General features: G+C 39.5%; 1 protein-coding gene across 1 annotated transcript in view; it reads left to right on the plus strand.

Moving 5' to 3' along the window:
• Positions 1–14,313, plus strand: part of LOC146328423 (uncharacterized) — a 70,066-nt gene that overhangs the window by 16,628 nt on the left and 39,125 nt on the right. Inside the window, exon 3 of the mRNA XM_084716292.1 lies at positions 3,588–3,681. Coding sequence (XP_084572418.1) covers positions 3,588–3,681 — 94 coding nt within the window. The remainder of the gene's footprint in view (positions 1–3,587; positions 3,682–14,313) is intronic.

The following is a 14,313-nucleotide window of genomic DNA, read 5'->3' on the forward strand; positions in this document are numbered from 1 at the left end:
TTTTCAAAACAGGAAGTGAGACAGGGGTCTTTAGGGTGGAGCTAACCTTTTTTGATGCCTGATTAAATGTTTGTGTTTTTGTAAAAATCTGCCAGTTGACTGGAAATCTGAACTTTGAAGGGCCAATATTTTCATGAAAAATCTATTTTAAAACAAAGGTGACTATAATAGCACATTTTTACACCCATGTTAGTAGATGTTCTTAGTTTTAGATTTTGCAGATTTGCAACACGTTTAAATTGTTTGAAGTTGTGAATTTGTCTGAGATGAGTTAAGTTAAAGCAAACCAAGACATTTAATTAAATTACATCTATATCATAGTTATACATCCTTAAAAAAAATTTTAACCCACATATTTGAATTAGATTGTTGATATTAATGTTTTTTATTTACAGGTTTTTTTGGTAGGATATAGAATTGCAAACCACTAATCGATTATTATTTGTTTATAAAATTAATCTCCAACTACTTTGATGATTGGTTAATCAATTTGAGCAATTTTTTAAAGAAAAGTTAAAAGTTAAAATTCTGATTTCAGCTTCTTAAATGTGAATATTGTCTGGTTTCTTTGGTCATTGTTCATTAGGAAACAGTCATTGACATTTTTCATCATTTTCTGACAACTTATAGACCAAACAACTAATCCATTCATCAATAAAATAATCAACAGTCAACAATAAAAATAATTTTTGGTTGCAGCCCAAGTGGGACATGATTTATCCCAGTTCTCAGGAATGGCTGAAATCTGGTCGAAAATGCCACATTTCTGTATAATAAAATGCCAATTAGCTCAATGCACGAGGTTTTCATCAGCTTTTTATTCCAGCAAATTGAAGAAATGTCATGATTTGGTGTCACGGTGTATGCACAGCGCAGAGAGAGGCTGAAAATTACATTTTGTCTCATGAATTTCTTGAAAGCAAATGATCTTGTCGGATGTCACAGCTTTCTCTAAAAAAAAAGTTCTCACCTGTATCAGAATCCAGTCAGTCATAAGCAACGGATTACAATACTTTATAATGAGCATGCCGCTGTACCTGCGGAAACTGCATTTTCCACAAGACTCGTAATTATCTGTCTCAGAGAAAATGGATTCCACTCATGTGAAGGCCCTGCAATGGAAGAGGTTATTGTAGACGAGCTGCACGCTGCCTCCTCTCCTCTGTGAGAGCGTGCCGTGTGCCGCTCTGTGCTGCAGGCAGGCTGAAGAGGGTGCCACATGAATCTGGCAGTGGCACGGCAGCCCCTGTCTGGAGACAAGGTGATACGGACTGGAAATAATGAGCGTGAAAGAAAGAGTTAAGAGGTGCACTCATGCACAAATTTTCTGCACATTAAAACGCCGGCTTGGCCTTGCGGAAAAGGTCATGTTATTCAATAAGGACGTGAACCAGTGCGAATGGGAGGCGGGGAGGAGCCGGAGATAATGCGTGTAGGTACACAGCTCAGTGTCTGTGCTCCACTTCATTATCTTTGATCACTCCTGATATCATGTCAGAATGCGGCAGATGACATCTGACTGCCAGCGTGTTTGAGGGAAGGGCTTTTCTTTGTAACGATTTCAGAGCAACAACCCTTCTGCTTCCTTGTCTGAAATAATTATCCGGATGCACTTCAAACGATTTCAGCATCAAGCTTTCAATTACTGCTGTCTTTCCTGTTCACGATTTAATTTTCCTTTTTATTATCACATCAACGACTGTGTGCCGGAGTGGCCCTTTAATGCCAGTGAAAATTCGTTCCTGATTTGAAGAAAACGGTTGTTTGCTGTTCTGTTAATGGCGGCATGTGAACGAGCACAGGTGTTCGGCTGTTTGTCCCCAGGTGTGTCAGCAGAGGGGCGGGGCCAGCGCCTCGGGATTAGAGCCATGTTACACTCTTAGAAATAAAGGTGCTAACTAGAACCATAAAGGGTTCTTCAACACTTTTTTGTTTCTGTTGGAATCTTTTATAAAGTTTCTGCTTGGAACCCTTCCAGAGAGTTCTACCTAGAATCCAACAAAAAGGGTTATACCTAGAACCTGCTGTGACAGGTTCTACCGAGAACCCTTCTGTGGTGTAATGGTTCTACCTTAAACCCTCTGCAGATGTTCTATCCAGGACCTTTCCACCTTCTAAGGGTGCTAACAAGAACCCACTCAAGAAACCTTTTATATTTCAAGGGTTTTATCTGGAACCCACTAAGGGGTTCTTCCAAGAATTTTTTTGTATTTCAAGGCTTTAGGGGGTTCTACCAAGAACCTTTTTATATTCCAAGGGTTTTATTTTGAACACACACAGATGGTTCTACTAAGAACATTTTTGTATTTCATGTATTTTATGTAGAACCCACCAAGGAGGTTCTACTAAAAACTTTATTTATCTAGTAAACACTTAAGGGGTTCTTCTGAGGACCTATATTCTAAGGGTTTTATCTTGAACAAATTCAGGGGTTTCTGCACTACTACTTTTTTGTATTCCAACGGTTTTATATTTAACACACCAGGGGGTTCTAACAAGAACCATTATATGTTCTGAGGGTTTTATCTTTTATACAGTCGAGGGTTCTACTAGGAAAACTTTTTATATTCCATGGGTTTTATCTAGAACATACTTGGGGTTCTACCAAAAAAACTTATATTCTAGGGGTTTTATCTAGTACACAACTAGGGGTTCTTCTAAGAATCTTTGTATATTCCATGGGTTTTATCTAGAACATACTTGGGGTTACTACTGAGAACCTATTTAAAGTCCAAGAGTTTGATCCAGTGTACACTTGGGGGTTCTACTGAGAACCTTCTTATATTTCAAGGGTTTTATCTAGAACACACTGCAGAGTTTCCTACTGAGAACCTTTTTAAATCCCAAGTATTTTATTATGAAACACTTAAGGGTTCTTCTGAGAATCATTTATCGAATGCACACTTGGGGGTTCTACCAAGAATCTCACTTAGAACCCACTCAAGGGGTTTTTATATTGTGGTACAAAAAAAATCCTTGACAAACCCTACCTGAAAGATTCTATAAGGATTTCGACAATCCTTGACGAACCATTTCTTAAAAAAAGCTATTCTTCAGAATTAAATGGTTGTCGGTGGAACCTCAGCCCTTCAGGGAGAACCCTTTTGGAACCCTTATTTCTAAGAGTGTAGTCCCGGGGATCCAGAGGGAGGTGGAGAGCAGCAGCCGCCTGTCGAGCTCTGAGTCTCAGCTCAGGACGACATGTCAAACAAACAGTGGCAGCGCAGTAGGCAGGCAGGGTGTTTGTCCGCGAGGCTCAATCCACCCTGAGGACTTGACTCACACATGCCCTTCTCCCTGCCCTCCTATACCCCCTTCCATCCCTATCCCCTCACCTCAGTGTCCAATTACAGCCCACTCTCATTAGCACAGTGTCTCTCCAGCGAGAGCCTTTGAAAGGGCAGGGGGAATGGCTGCCGCCGCAACAAAGCCCGCAACACGAGATCTATCAAAATCCAAGGAAAGAGTGAAAAAGGCAAGTGCAGGCAGGACTTCTCATTATAGAGTGCTGTAGAAGGTGAGGGACGTAAAGAGTGACGATCCCTCGCTGTGCTGAGTGTCATGTTATCTTTTCACTCTCTTAACAGGACCGACCTCCCACCCGCCCACAAACCGGCCCCTCCCCCGCCCAAAAAGAAGAACAGCGACATGAAGGGACACTTGACATCCGATGACATCCAGGTAAGATCCTCCTTCGCCTCCTCTTTTCTCATTTTTGTCCTCTCTGGCTGACACAGCCTGAGATTTTTCCACATTCCTTGTCTAATATTTCTGGCACTTTGTTACATTTTTGAGTGAAAGTGATTCAAGCCCCAATTATATATTAACCCTTTCATCTCTGCAATAGAAACAGTCCTGTGGTGTCTTAAGACGCTTCATATCCATAAAATCTGTACAGCCTGAGGGAAAGGTGTATGTAATTACTGAATTATTGAAACTGTGTCATTAAAAGAAAATCCATGAAATTTTGAATAAATAAACACAAAACTGGTCACCACAGTCGTACGGAAACTTTATATATCCAATGAAGACTGCAATGTCAAAGTTGGTAACTCTTTTTATACTTTTCATTGCTTAAATATTTGTAAAACCTGCAGACAGACATTTAAGGCGACTGGAAACATGAACAATTATTTCTCAACACAACTACTACCTCAAAACTACTGTCTCAGTCTCTCTCTGATTTGAAATATCGGCCTGCTTCTCTGCTTTCCTCTGCTCCGCTTTCCCCACATTTTGCACCGCATCTAACGTAACGTAACATAATCACGCCGTGAACTTGTGACATGAGCGTAAAACACAATTACACAAATGACGGGAGCCTTTGCTTTCAGCTGCAAAAAGAATTAATACTCTTTTATCTTCTATTTTAGATTTAGTTTTAAACTCGATTATCCAAACAAAAACCTCCTGAGCTCCATTTTGAAAGAGCTTAACAAAAAACAAATCAGGGCATGCACAATTCAACATGCATGTGCACAACATTCATAACACGTCTATAAAACAGCCATTTGCTGTCTGTATCTGACGTGGTCGGAAAGCCATTTTAACACCTTAATACCTAACAATAGCGCATTCACACTCAGGTCATAACGAAGACGTGCAGTGCAGGCCATGAAAATAAAGAGAGGAACAGCACTGAGAAATGTATGTAGGGCTTAGAGTCCTTGAACGCCTCCCGTTCATACCCCCTAGTGTGGCCCTCTAATGTTGAGCAGGTAACGCTCCCATTTCAAATGGAAACTTCCAGCTGTTTATCAGTCGGTATGTGACTGTGCAACAGATTCTGTTCTGAAATAAGAAGCTTGCAACCCATTCTGCATCATGGGATGGGAGGTCCTTAAGTAGAGCTGGATCCCCCAGGACATACATCGTCTAGAAAAGGGAGCCCCGTGATTTGTGAATCTCAGCTCCACAACATATGAGTCGATGTCCCCTCCTTATTTCGGCATCTCCAGCATTCTGGGTTTTGTATTAACTTGACTCGTTACGGATCGGTGGGTGTCCATTAGACTCTGTTCAGAGTCTTGAATTTGGACGAGCCTAGTTTTGAGTTTCCTGGATCACTTTTTAAGCTTTTGTAAGATCCTGCTATGTCGAGGTCTGCCTCCCAAGTCAGTTCAAGAGCGGATGTGCCTGTTCATTACAGCTTTTAATAATGTTTTGGTTTCACATGGGACATGAACCCCGCTCTCCTGGGTGAAAGTCCTGTGTCTGTTTGAAACATCCACCCCCACCCACCTTCTTTATGCGTAGACTGTCTCCCTCTTTATTCTACGTCAACACCCCGGGGTGCCTTCTACAGCCATGGATGGGTATACATTCATCGTCTGATCCGTACTCGTATCGGTCGACAAACAAAGTTCAGGTATCGAAATCAGTTATTGGGAAGGAAAGAATTGTATCAGAACATACTCTTTTTTTAAAATTATTTTCTTGACTTGACAGTTGGACTTTCTGGCTGGTGTTGGGATATTATTCATGAGAATACAGTGAAATGTAAGTGTGGTAATGTAAGTTTCTTGCAGAGCTGTTTCTCACCCTCCTCTCTGGACTGCTGCTTGTCACACAGTTCCTTCAACAATCCAGTCACAGTACAATTAGCCGAGGGTGCCTGAACATCTAAATATAGAAATTGTCTCGTTCTCTAAGTGAAGCCGCTAACACGTAACGTAATTACCAATCTGACGCTAATTAATATCCCTCTTAATAAAGTAAAGTCATGGTAAGTGGGTCATTTCTGTCACATAAATATTAACCTCATACTGCAGCATTTATATTAAAAAGAACCTTTTTGTTTGAACTCAGGGACTGGAATGAATAGGCAGCATTAAAGTCAGCTCCTGAGTTTTATGTTGGGTAAATGCACCATATGTCTGAGCTGAGATCATTGTGCATTATATTGTGTTATTTAATTCCTCTATATTTAGACCATGTTAGATAAGTGGTGTAGATTATAAAATGCAACTTACACCTTCGTTTTACAGAAGTGTTTGTTTTTTCTTCTTCAACCGCGAGACTTGTTTTCATAATTTGAACAAGTAGTTTTAATTATGAATCAGAGACAAACTGAAATGTCAACAGTGAGTGGATTAGTGAGGAGAATCAGATCACTGGTCTGCGGCGAAGAGGCGAAGCACTCACCAGCCACGGCGAAGACCCGCATTCAGCCCTTGACACTGACAGTGGCAGGCACTCAGGTTCAAGGGCCTAGAATTGGGTAGGGATAATTTGGAACCAAAAATTAAAAATACAATCACTGTCGGTGTCTAGTCAGTGCTGGTTGGGGAGACTCAGTGTTGTGACAAAGCGCGTGTGCTAATCACAGACAGAAAACAATGTGTTTTTAAGCTTTGATTTGATTGATTGAGTGATCAAGATTACGTTCTCCCCCTCAGATGCTTCACATTGGTTCGGTCCACTGCCTGTCAATAGCCATGAATCTCTTTTTACTGAAAAAAATATTTAATATATGAATTAACTGAGTTATTTTATTGAATCTCATGAGTTTTTCAGAGCATCAGGGATGCAAAGAGAAATATTCGTAGCACTTATATTGCCTGTAATAAGCATTAGTTAATAGGTAGCAAGGCCCTTATAAGGTGCTTATTAATATTAATATGTGTTAATAAGACTATATAAGTGTTGATAATAACATAATAAACATGCTTATTGTAAGATGTTATAAGACTAAACTTGTTTACAGTTTATAGATTGCATAAGAATGTTCATGAAAGACTTATGAATTTCTTATAATTGTTTATAACAGATTACAAACAAATTTATTGAATTTAATTACCTTTTATATATCTTTCTTAAACCTTTACTAAGCTTCTGTTGTTGCTTTATTAAGAGTTCTGCAACTTTATTATGCACTTATTAAGAGTTAACTACACATTTTGGGGGTACCATACCTAAAGTGTAAACAGTGCTTATCAAGGTTAATTGATCCTTTAATATGCACTTACTAACAGTTAACTAAACATTTTGGGGGGGCCTGATCTAAAATGTGAATAGAGCTTATGAAGGTTGATTATTCCTTTATTATGCACTTGTTACCAGTTAACCATTCTTAACTTTAAGGAGGGAGGAGAGGAGGAGAGATTAAGAGTAAGGTGTTACCAAATAATAATAAATAATGAGTCTATTTTTTGTCATTTATTCCTGTACATGCAGTAATCTTAGTCAGCACTCCTCTGGCAGCAGCTGCACAGTGTCTCCCCTCGCACACACACAGTTACCGATATTTAGTAATTAGTTACAATTACTAGTTACTTCTCCAAACATAACTGTGTTACTTTACCAATTACTTTTGCATTACTTTTAAACATCTGCTTCAATTCTCTTATTAATGCATACATAGCTTTGAACTGTGGTATAGCTATGATATTTTATTTGAGCTATATTAGCCTTATTATGTTAGTGTAGCTATAATCTCCTCTATTGTAGCTCTAACTGGGAAATGTTTATTGTCCCCACCAACCATGGCATGAAATATTTGCTCCTGCTTTGGTGTGCAAACATGCAGAGGCTGGAGTTAAAAAAAAAAAAAAAACCTCCAGGTGAAGTTTCCTCCTGGCAGGTGAAAAGAAGCAGAAAACACGATTGACATGTCCCAAAATCCACACCGCACAGTCATTCTGAGCAGGTCTGAGCAAACTCAGACTCAGACTACACTTGAAAACAGCCAGCGTATACTGTATACTAAATATGGTTGATTTTTGAGTGTGTTCACAGCTGGGAAAAATCAAACCTAATTGGTGGTGAAACAGCTCTGGTAACTCCACTGAAAAAAGAAGAAATAACAGCTGCATTTTGAAACAAAGCATTTTGTTGTTGTCTCTTTGCTATGTTTGACTGACGGTGTCAGTCTCAAGTCACAGTCTGATGGTCTTTGCATCATCGACGTCACGCCATTTCCTGTATAAAGCAGTCAAGTCTGGTGATTTCTTCTTTCAGACAATAAAGATTAGTATAGAGTTCACAGTGTACACAGATAATCTGCAGCGTGGAACTGGGACACAGCTTATATGTCTTAGAGGAGACACATGGCTGTCCACAGCAGGGTTAAAGGACAAGTGTGTAGGATTTAGTGGCATTGTGTGTAGGTCAGGCCTATTCAATTACTTTGTTTTAAAGGGCCAGACTTGAAAAAGAGGTCAGACATTTACATTTTTCTGTCTGACCTGTAAAGCAAGGATTTTTTTTCTTTTTTTTAATTTTTATTTTCCACTTTATTCATTTTTACAGTTGGAAAAGAAACATTTTGGACAATAGTACAGGAAAAAAAAAAACAAAGCACCTAATCTCTCCTAGATTAAAGGTGGCTTGTTTTAATAAACACAATATTGCATTGAACATCTGTTCTCACTCAGTTTGACTTTACTAAAATTGCCTCAGTTTAAACAGCCTGGGTTAACAGTTTTTAGAATAAATCGTATCTCTGTGCTTCATAGTGGACTTACACAAACAATGAATGGACTAATTAGCCTGCTAATAAAAAGATGATCCTCTCATAAACAATAAACACATCAACTTAGAATAATAGCAGGTTATTTAAATAAAATGATCAGAGTTTTAATCATATGGTGGCTTTCAGGGAAGCCCTATTTTCCAGTGTGCACATGCATTCATGTATGCATACAAGTGACAAACGTACTGTTACTACTACGGACAGTTAATATTGTTGATAACGTTTAATAGAAGCTAAATAACAACAACACAAGGCTGCTGTTGCAAAATTAAAGAATATATATATGTTAATCTGAGGAACAAAAAAACCTCCAAAAACCAGAATCAACAAGGGGAAAAAGGCAGCATCTTTCTTTTTCTCACACACACCCCGTCATGAATCATAGCCTCCATCACACTTCATTTAGCAATCTTGCGTTTTTTTTTTTATCTACATATAAATAAAGAAACTTTTCCTGTTTAAGGCTTTCATGGAGCCTGGAATCAGGTATCAACATTATCATCTGATCTTTGTGAATGTAAACTAATGAGCTGTCGAATCAAACTTGACTGTTTGTTTTTACATGAGAAGACTTTGCAAGTACCACCCAGAAACAGCTGTTTTGCAGCTTGCAACTCACTCTGCAATGAGTAAACAAAAACATAACATTGATAGATTTTTACTGTTATTATTTATTTAAGGAACCTGAGCTCCTCCTAAATGTCTGAAAGTAGGCTTTTGGGTGATCCGAGCTCCCCTGTAATTCAAACTATGACATTGATCTGCTTTTTTCATAACTATAAATGATAAAAGGGCGGGATTGAGGTTGTTAAAGGGCTGGATTTGGCCCACAGGCCACCAGTTGAATAGGTCTGGTGTGGGAGAACATGTAGTGCCAAACAAAACACAAAAGGCCCCATCTAGAGCCAGTGTTTGGGCTGCTGTAGAAACATGGCAGTGCAACACCATGGCCTTCTTGGAAGAGGATCTGCTCCCTCTGTAGATAATAAAAGGCTCATTTTAACATAACGAAAATGCAACAGTTCTTATTTTCAGGTGATTCTAAAGAAGGCAGCTGCACTGCTTGTTCTTGTTCTTCTTTAATAACTTTAATAACTGGATCCTCGTCTGTGTGACCAACACTTTTTTTTATTTTATTTTATTTTTTTTGGAAACACTATTTATGAGTTTTCTTTTATAAGAACAAATGACAAGGACAAGCAATGCTCCCCTCTCACCCCACTCCACTTTTCCAGACACCTCCTAATAACACAAAAACAAAACACTAATGTGTAACTAACAAAAGATGAATCTATGACAGAAACACACAAAAAACAGCAGCAGCGCTACTGAAATAAATAGACAAATAAAAACAACTTGTCTTATGCTATGTTAGTTCTAATCTTTGGAGGAATGTAATAAAAGAATTCCAGATTTCCTCAAACACTTTTTGTCTATTTCTCAGTATATTAGTTATCCTCTCCAATACCACACATGATGCCATTTCATTTGTCCATCCTTTGATACTATTTGTTTTCTTCCAATAAAGAGCAATAAGCTGTTTGGCTTGCAGGATGCACATATCTATAAGAGTATATTTTTTCTTCCTGTGAGCATTGGTTTTAATCAGCTGGTGGAAACAGAACAATATTATTTTGTCAAGCCTGCAGGAGAACATCATAAACAACAAATAGTATCGTATAATGTACGAATCAGGAAGACTTTTCTGGTTTTGCATCAACCTATCCCAGTGGCTCTCAAGTGTGCTCGCTATATATTAGCCCGGAACACAAACAAGTGCAGCAGTACTGTATAGATATCAAAGGTAGAGTACAGTGCTCATGAGTCTGCAGAGGTCCCAGTGAGCTCGCAGAGACCTTTACTGTTGTCAAGGACTGCGGTACAAAATAATTGCCCATTCCAAATTGGGGAGATAAAGTGTGGAAAAGAATTATTAGAATCTGAATAATTGAAGATCCACCTAAACGGCGAGTGGGCCACCGCGTATCAGCACTGCTGAGACTTTAAATCCAACTTTATGATATTCTTTATGGCTCCAAGGTCAAACTGCCGGACATCTGGGCAGAGGAAGTAATGGAGGGAAGGGAAAGTAATGTGCTCTCCTCCACACACAACTGCTGCAGAGGAGTGCTTGAGCAAGGCACGCAATGCCGGACTCACTGGTGATTAGTGGAAAGACGAGGCCGTAATAGACACTTAACAGGATTTAATGTGTTCACTTTTATGGCTGGAGTTGGTTTAAAAGAAGCTGCACGCTCAGCAAGCTCGCATCTGGAAAAATAAAGGTAAGCAAAAGAAAGAAATATCACAGCAGGTTCATGACAGGATGGGTAAAGTACGCATGAATAAACAATAATCACTGATGCATAAACAAGAAGCATCACTGCTCTGTGAAGACGCATGTACCGACCGAAATATTGAGTACTAACAGACCAAAACATTTCAACCTTTCGGGTTTGCTGGTATTTATGGCTGCAATTCAGTCTGCACAGCAGGTCGTGACGTAACAGCGGCTGCACCTTCAATGTTCTGTCACACTTCATCATCTGACAGGACAAATCATCCACAATAAAAAGAAATTGTTGGGGTGATGATCTGAACCGCAGCTTGGAATGATGAATCAGGAAGTCTTTGGTCTCACCATCCACCCCTCAGCTGGACGACTTCCTGCCCTAGAACCCGTCAGTCATGTCGATGAGCTGCTTCTTTAATCGACACTGAGATAATCAGCATCTGTAGAGCCACCAGACAATCTGTAATAATAACACACCTCTATTATTTCTCCTCTATATTTGTAAACTGCTGCAGGTTTAGCTTCGCTATGCTTCATTTTAGGACTTTTTTTTTGAAGACTAATAGGGCACACACTTTCCAGACCTGGTTTCATTTTGACTGACTGTGACAGAGAGAGTACATGCTGGCCTATATGATCATAGTCTTTTATAAGAAGGAACACGTGTTCACCATTAACTAGTTGCTTATAAGCATGCACATTAGTAGCATCTTAGCTCTTTATTAGTCATTATAAAGAACTTATGAATGCCTTATTCTCCATGAGCATATTCTAACACCTCTCACAACCTTTTGCAATTTAAAACCTGCTTGAGATTGCGAAAACAAAAATAAGATGAAGACCACCTTCATAAATAAATGAGAAAAAAGACATTTCACCACAGCCAAACTTTGCTCTGCATTCGGCTCAGCATCTCTGCCTGCTATTATGAATCCAAATTGAATGCATTCCGGGTCATATGTCTTTGCGGCGTGTTGCGGCGAGCTTTTACTGGCGCACGGTTGTCTCCCACCTCGGTTTTTCATTTCAAAAATGATCCATTTTTGTGTCAGCCCTTTAACGACCTCAGTCCTGCCCTTGTGTCTATCTACAATGTGTTGTGATTAGTGTGATGCTAATAAAACATAGCTGGTCACTGAAATTATTTGATAAATTTGACGATTATTTTCATTACCCCTTAATCTGATGATTAGTTTCATCATTAAATCAATTAATCTATAAATGGTCAATTTTTAAACAAAGTGACATCTTCAAATTGCTTATTTTGTCCGACTAACTGTCCAGAACTCAAAGACTCTTCATTTACTCTTTAAGAAAAGCAGCAAATCCTCACATTTAAGAAGCTGGAATCAGAAAATGTTTGACATGTTTGCTTGAAAAATGACTGAAACGATTAATCGATCATCAGAATAGCTGGCAGCTAACTTTCCTTCCAGTCAACTAATCGACTACAGACAGCAACTGATTACTGTCAAGGATGGAGGTGTAAACCTGCCACTAGAAATGTCTCTCACATTAAAAGCAAAAACAAAAAACAAAAAATGTAGTTTGATGACATCATGAAGTAGAGTGGGATCATGGGAGTTGTTGTCTTTATTATTAAACAATCACCACAGCTGTTTAAACTATGTACAACATGGCTAAGTCTGAGCTAATGTTCAAAGACGGGGTAATTAAACACGTGTTTAATGGATTTCTCTGGTTACGGGGCCTTCATATGATAAGAAATTTGTTCCAGACTCACCGCGAGATAGGGCAGAGCACAGTGCTACAGCCACTACGTCCTGTCTGCCTGGTATACAAATGGCTAAGCTACCTTTAGCTCTGGATGTAGCAAAGTTCATAAACTATATGAACTTATAGCCTGACCTGACTGTTCACATTTCACCAGGCATTCCATTTACTGGCGAGATCATAGTCTGTTTTTAATGTTGTGTTTTAGAGTTTGGGGAACCCTGAAACACTTTTCTGTGGTCATGTCTGGAAGGGAACCCTTGATTTGTAAAACCCACGCACGATTTTTGTATGACGTTCCTTCATCGTGACGTGAAAATGATCGCTCTCATGAGATCGTCCACGGGTCTGGGGTTCCCTTCGAGACTTGACCATCAGTCTCTCCCTCCTCTGCTTGTGTCACTTCCGCACATCTGTGGTCTCTCCTGGCTGCATCGTCACATACAGCTGTTATGTCACTGGTTGCGCTTTGAAAGGTCAGCGGCAGATCTGAGGGTAGCGGTAGTGGACGCCACCTCTCTGTCCGTAGGAGAGCAATGGGACAGCCAGCGCAAAGCGTTTTTACTGATGATCGTGTGTTGGAGCCTTTAGAACATCACTGGAAATGTTTGGGGTAATGTAAGCACACAACTCAACAAAATAGGTCCAGTCGATTTTAGACATTTTAATACAGAAATGTTAACAGCTTTTTATTTACAAAGAACAAAATATTGTTTTTTCCCCCTGTTTTCTGATAAGTTTGTTATTTTTATGGCTTTTAGAGCCTCCGCTCAGCTCTGACCTCTCAGTCTAAATCTCCCTGAACATCAATGAAAACCCAATTTTAGGAAAAAGCCTGGATTACAAATAAAGAGCCTCACAGACACAGACAGGTAATGCAGTATATTCTGTTATTGAGCTGGAACCTGAAAGTGTTGGATATTACAGCTTTATTTCAGGGCAGGTTGCTAGGTGACTCTGCTGGCCTGAAGAAACGGGCAGCATCATGTTTTTATTATCACCCAATGCACAGAGCAAAAACTGACAATGCAGCTACAGTATCAACATCTGCGCTCGCTACATCACAAACACGCCGTCTATGTGTGGCGTGAGACAGACACACAGAGACAAACAACCATCCAGGGGAGCTGATGTCTTTGTGCTCCCAACAAACACCCCCTCCAGCTAATTGCATATGAAGCCTTGTGCTCGGCTCACCGTTCGACCACCCAGCCATTAAAATGTTCACCTTTTGATGTAATATGAATGGAGAAGCTCACAGCAACCAAGTGCATATTTACTGGCATTCAGCAGCTATTTTAAAGTGTAAGAAAAATGGGGATCAAACAGACTTTGGCAGCTGTTTGATCTCAGCAGCACAGAGGTGCAGAGGGGAAACACAGTGTTCGACATCTATAATATAATTCTCACATTTATTACACTGATAACTTCATTGTTCCAGATGACTTTGATTGCTTTCATTCACTCTCTGATTACTTCTCTTTGTCCAATGTGCAGGTTTGACAGGTTTTGTGAGTGTTCATTCGCAATTACAAAATTATTTCTTTCATGTCGTCAAATGACTCCAGATCCCGTTCAATACTGTAATAATATGGAAAAAAAAAAAAAAAAAAAAAAAAACCTCTTTAAAGGTACTTGAGAGCCAGAGGCATTAAAACTTTGCATTGTGATTGAGTTTGACAGATCAACAAAGCCTGCTTTGAGGAAAGTTTAAGACTGAGGACCTGTTGAAAGGAAACCATAGAGGAACTCGTTACCCCCTCTGTCCACTCTTCTTACATGCTGCAGAAAACCTCATAGCTGCACCTTGAAT

Source organism: Lutjanus erythropterus, chromosome 4 (genome assembly GCF_056507025.1).
Source record: "Lutjanus erythropterus isolate fLutEry1 chromosome 4, fLutEry1.hap2, whole genome shotgun sequence".
Lineage (NCBI taxonomy): Eukaryota > Metazoa > Chordata > Actinopteri > Lutjaniformes > Lutjanidae > Lutjanus > Lutjanus erythropterus.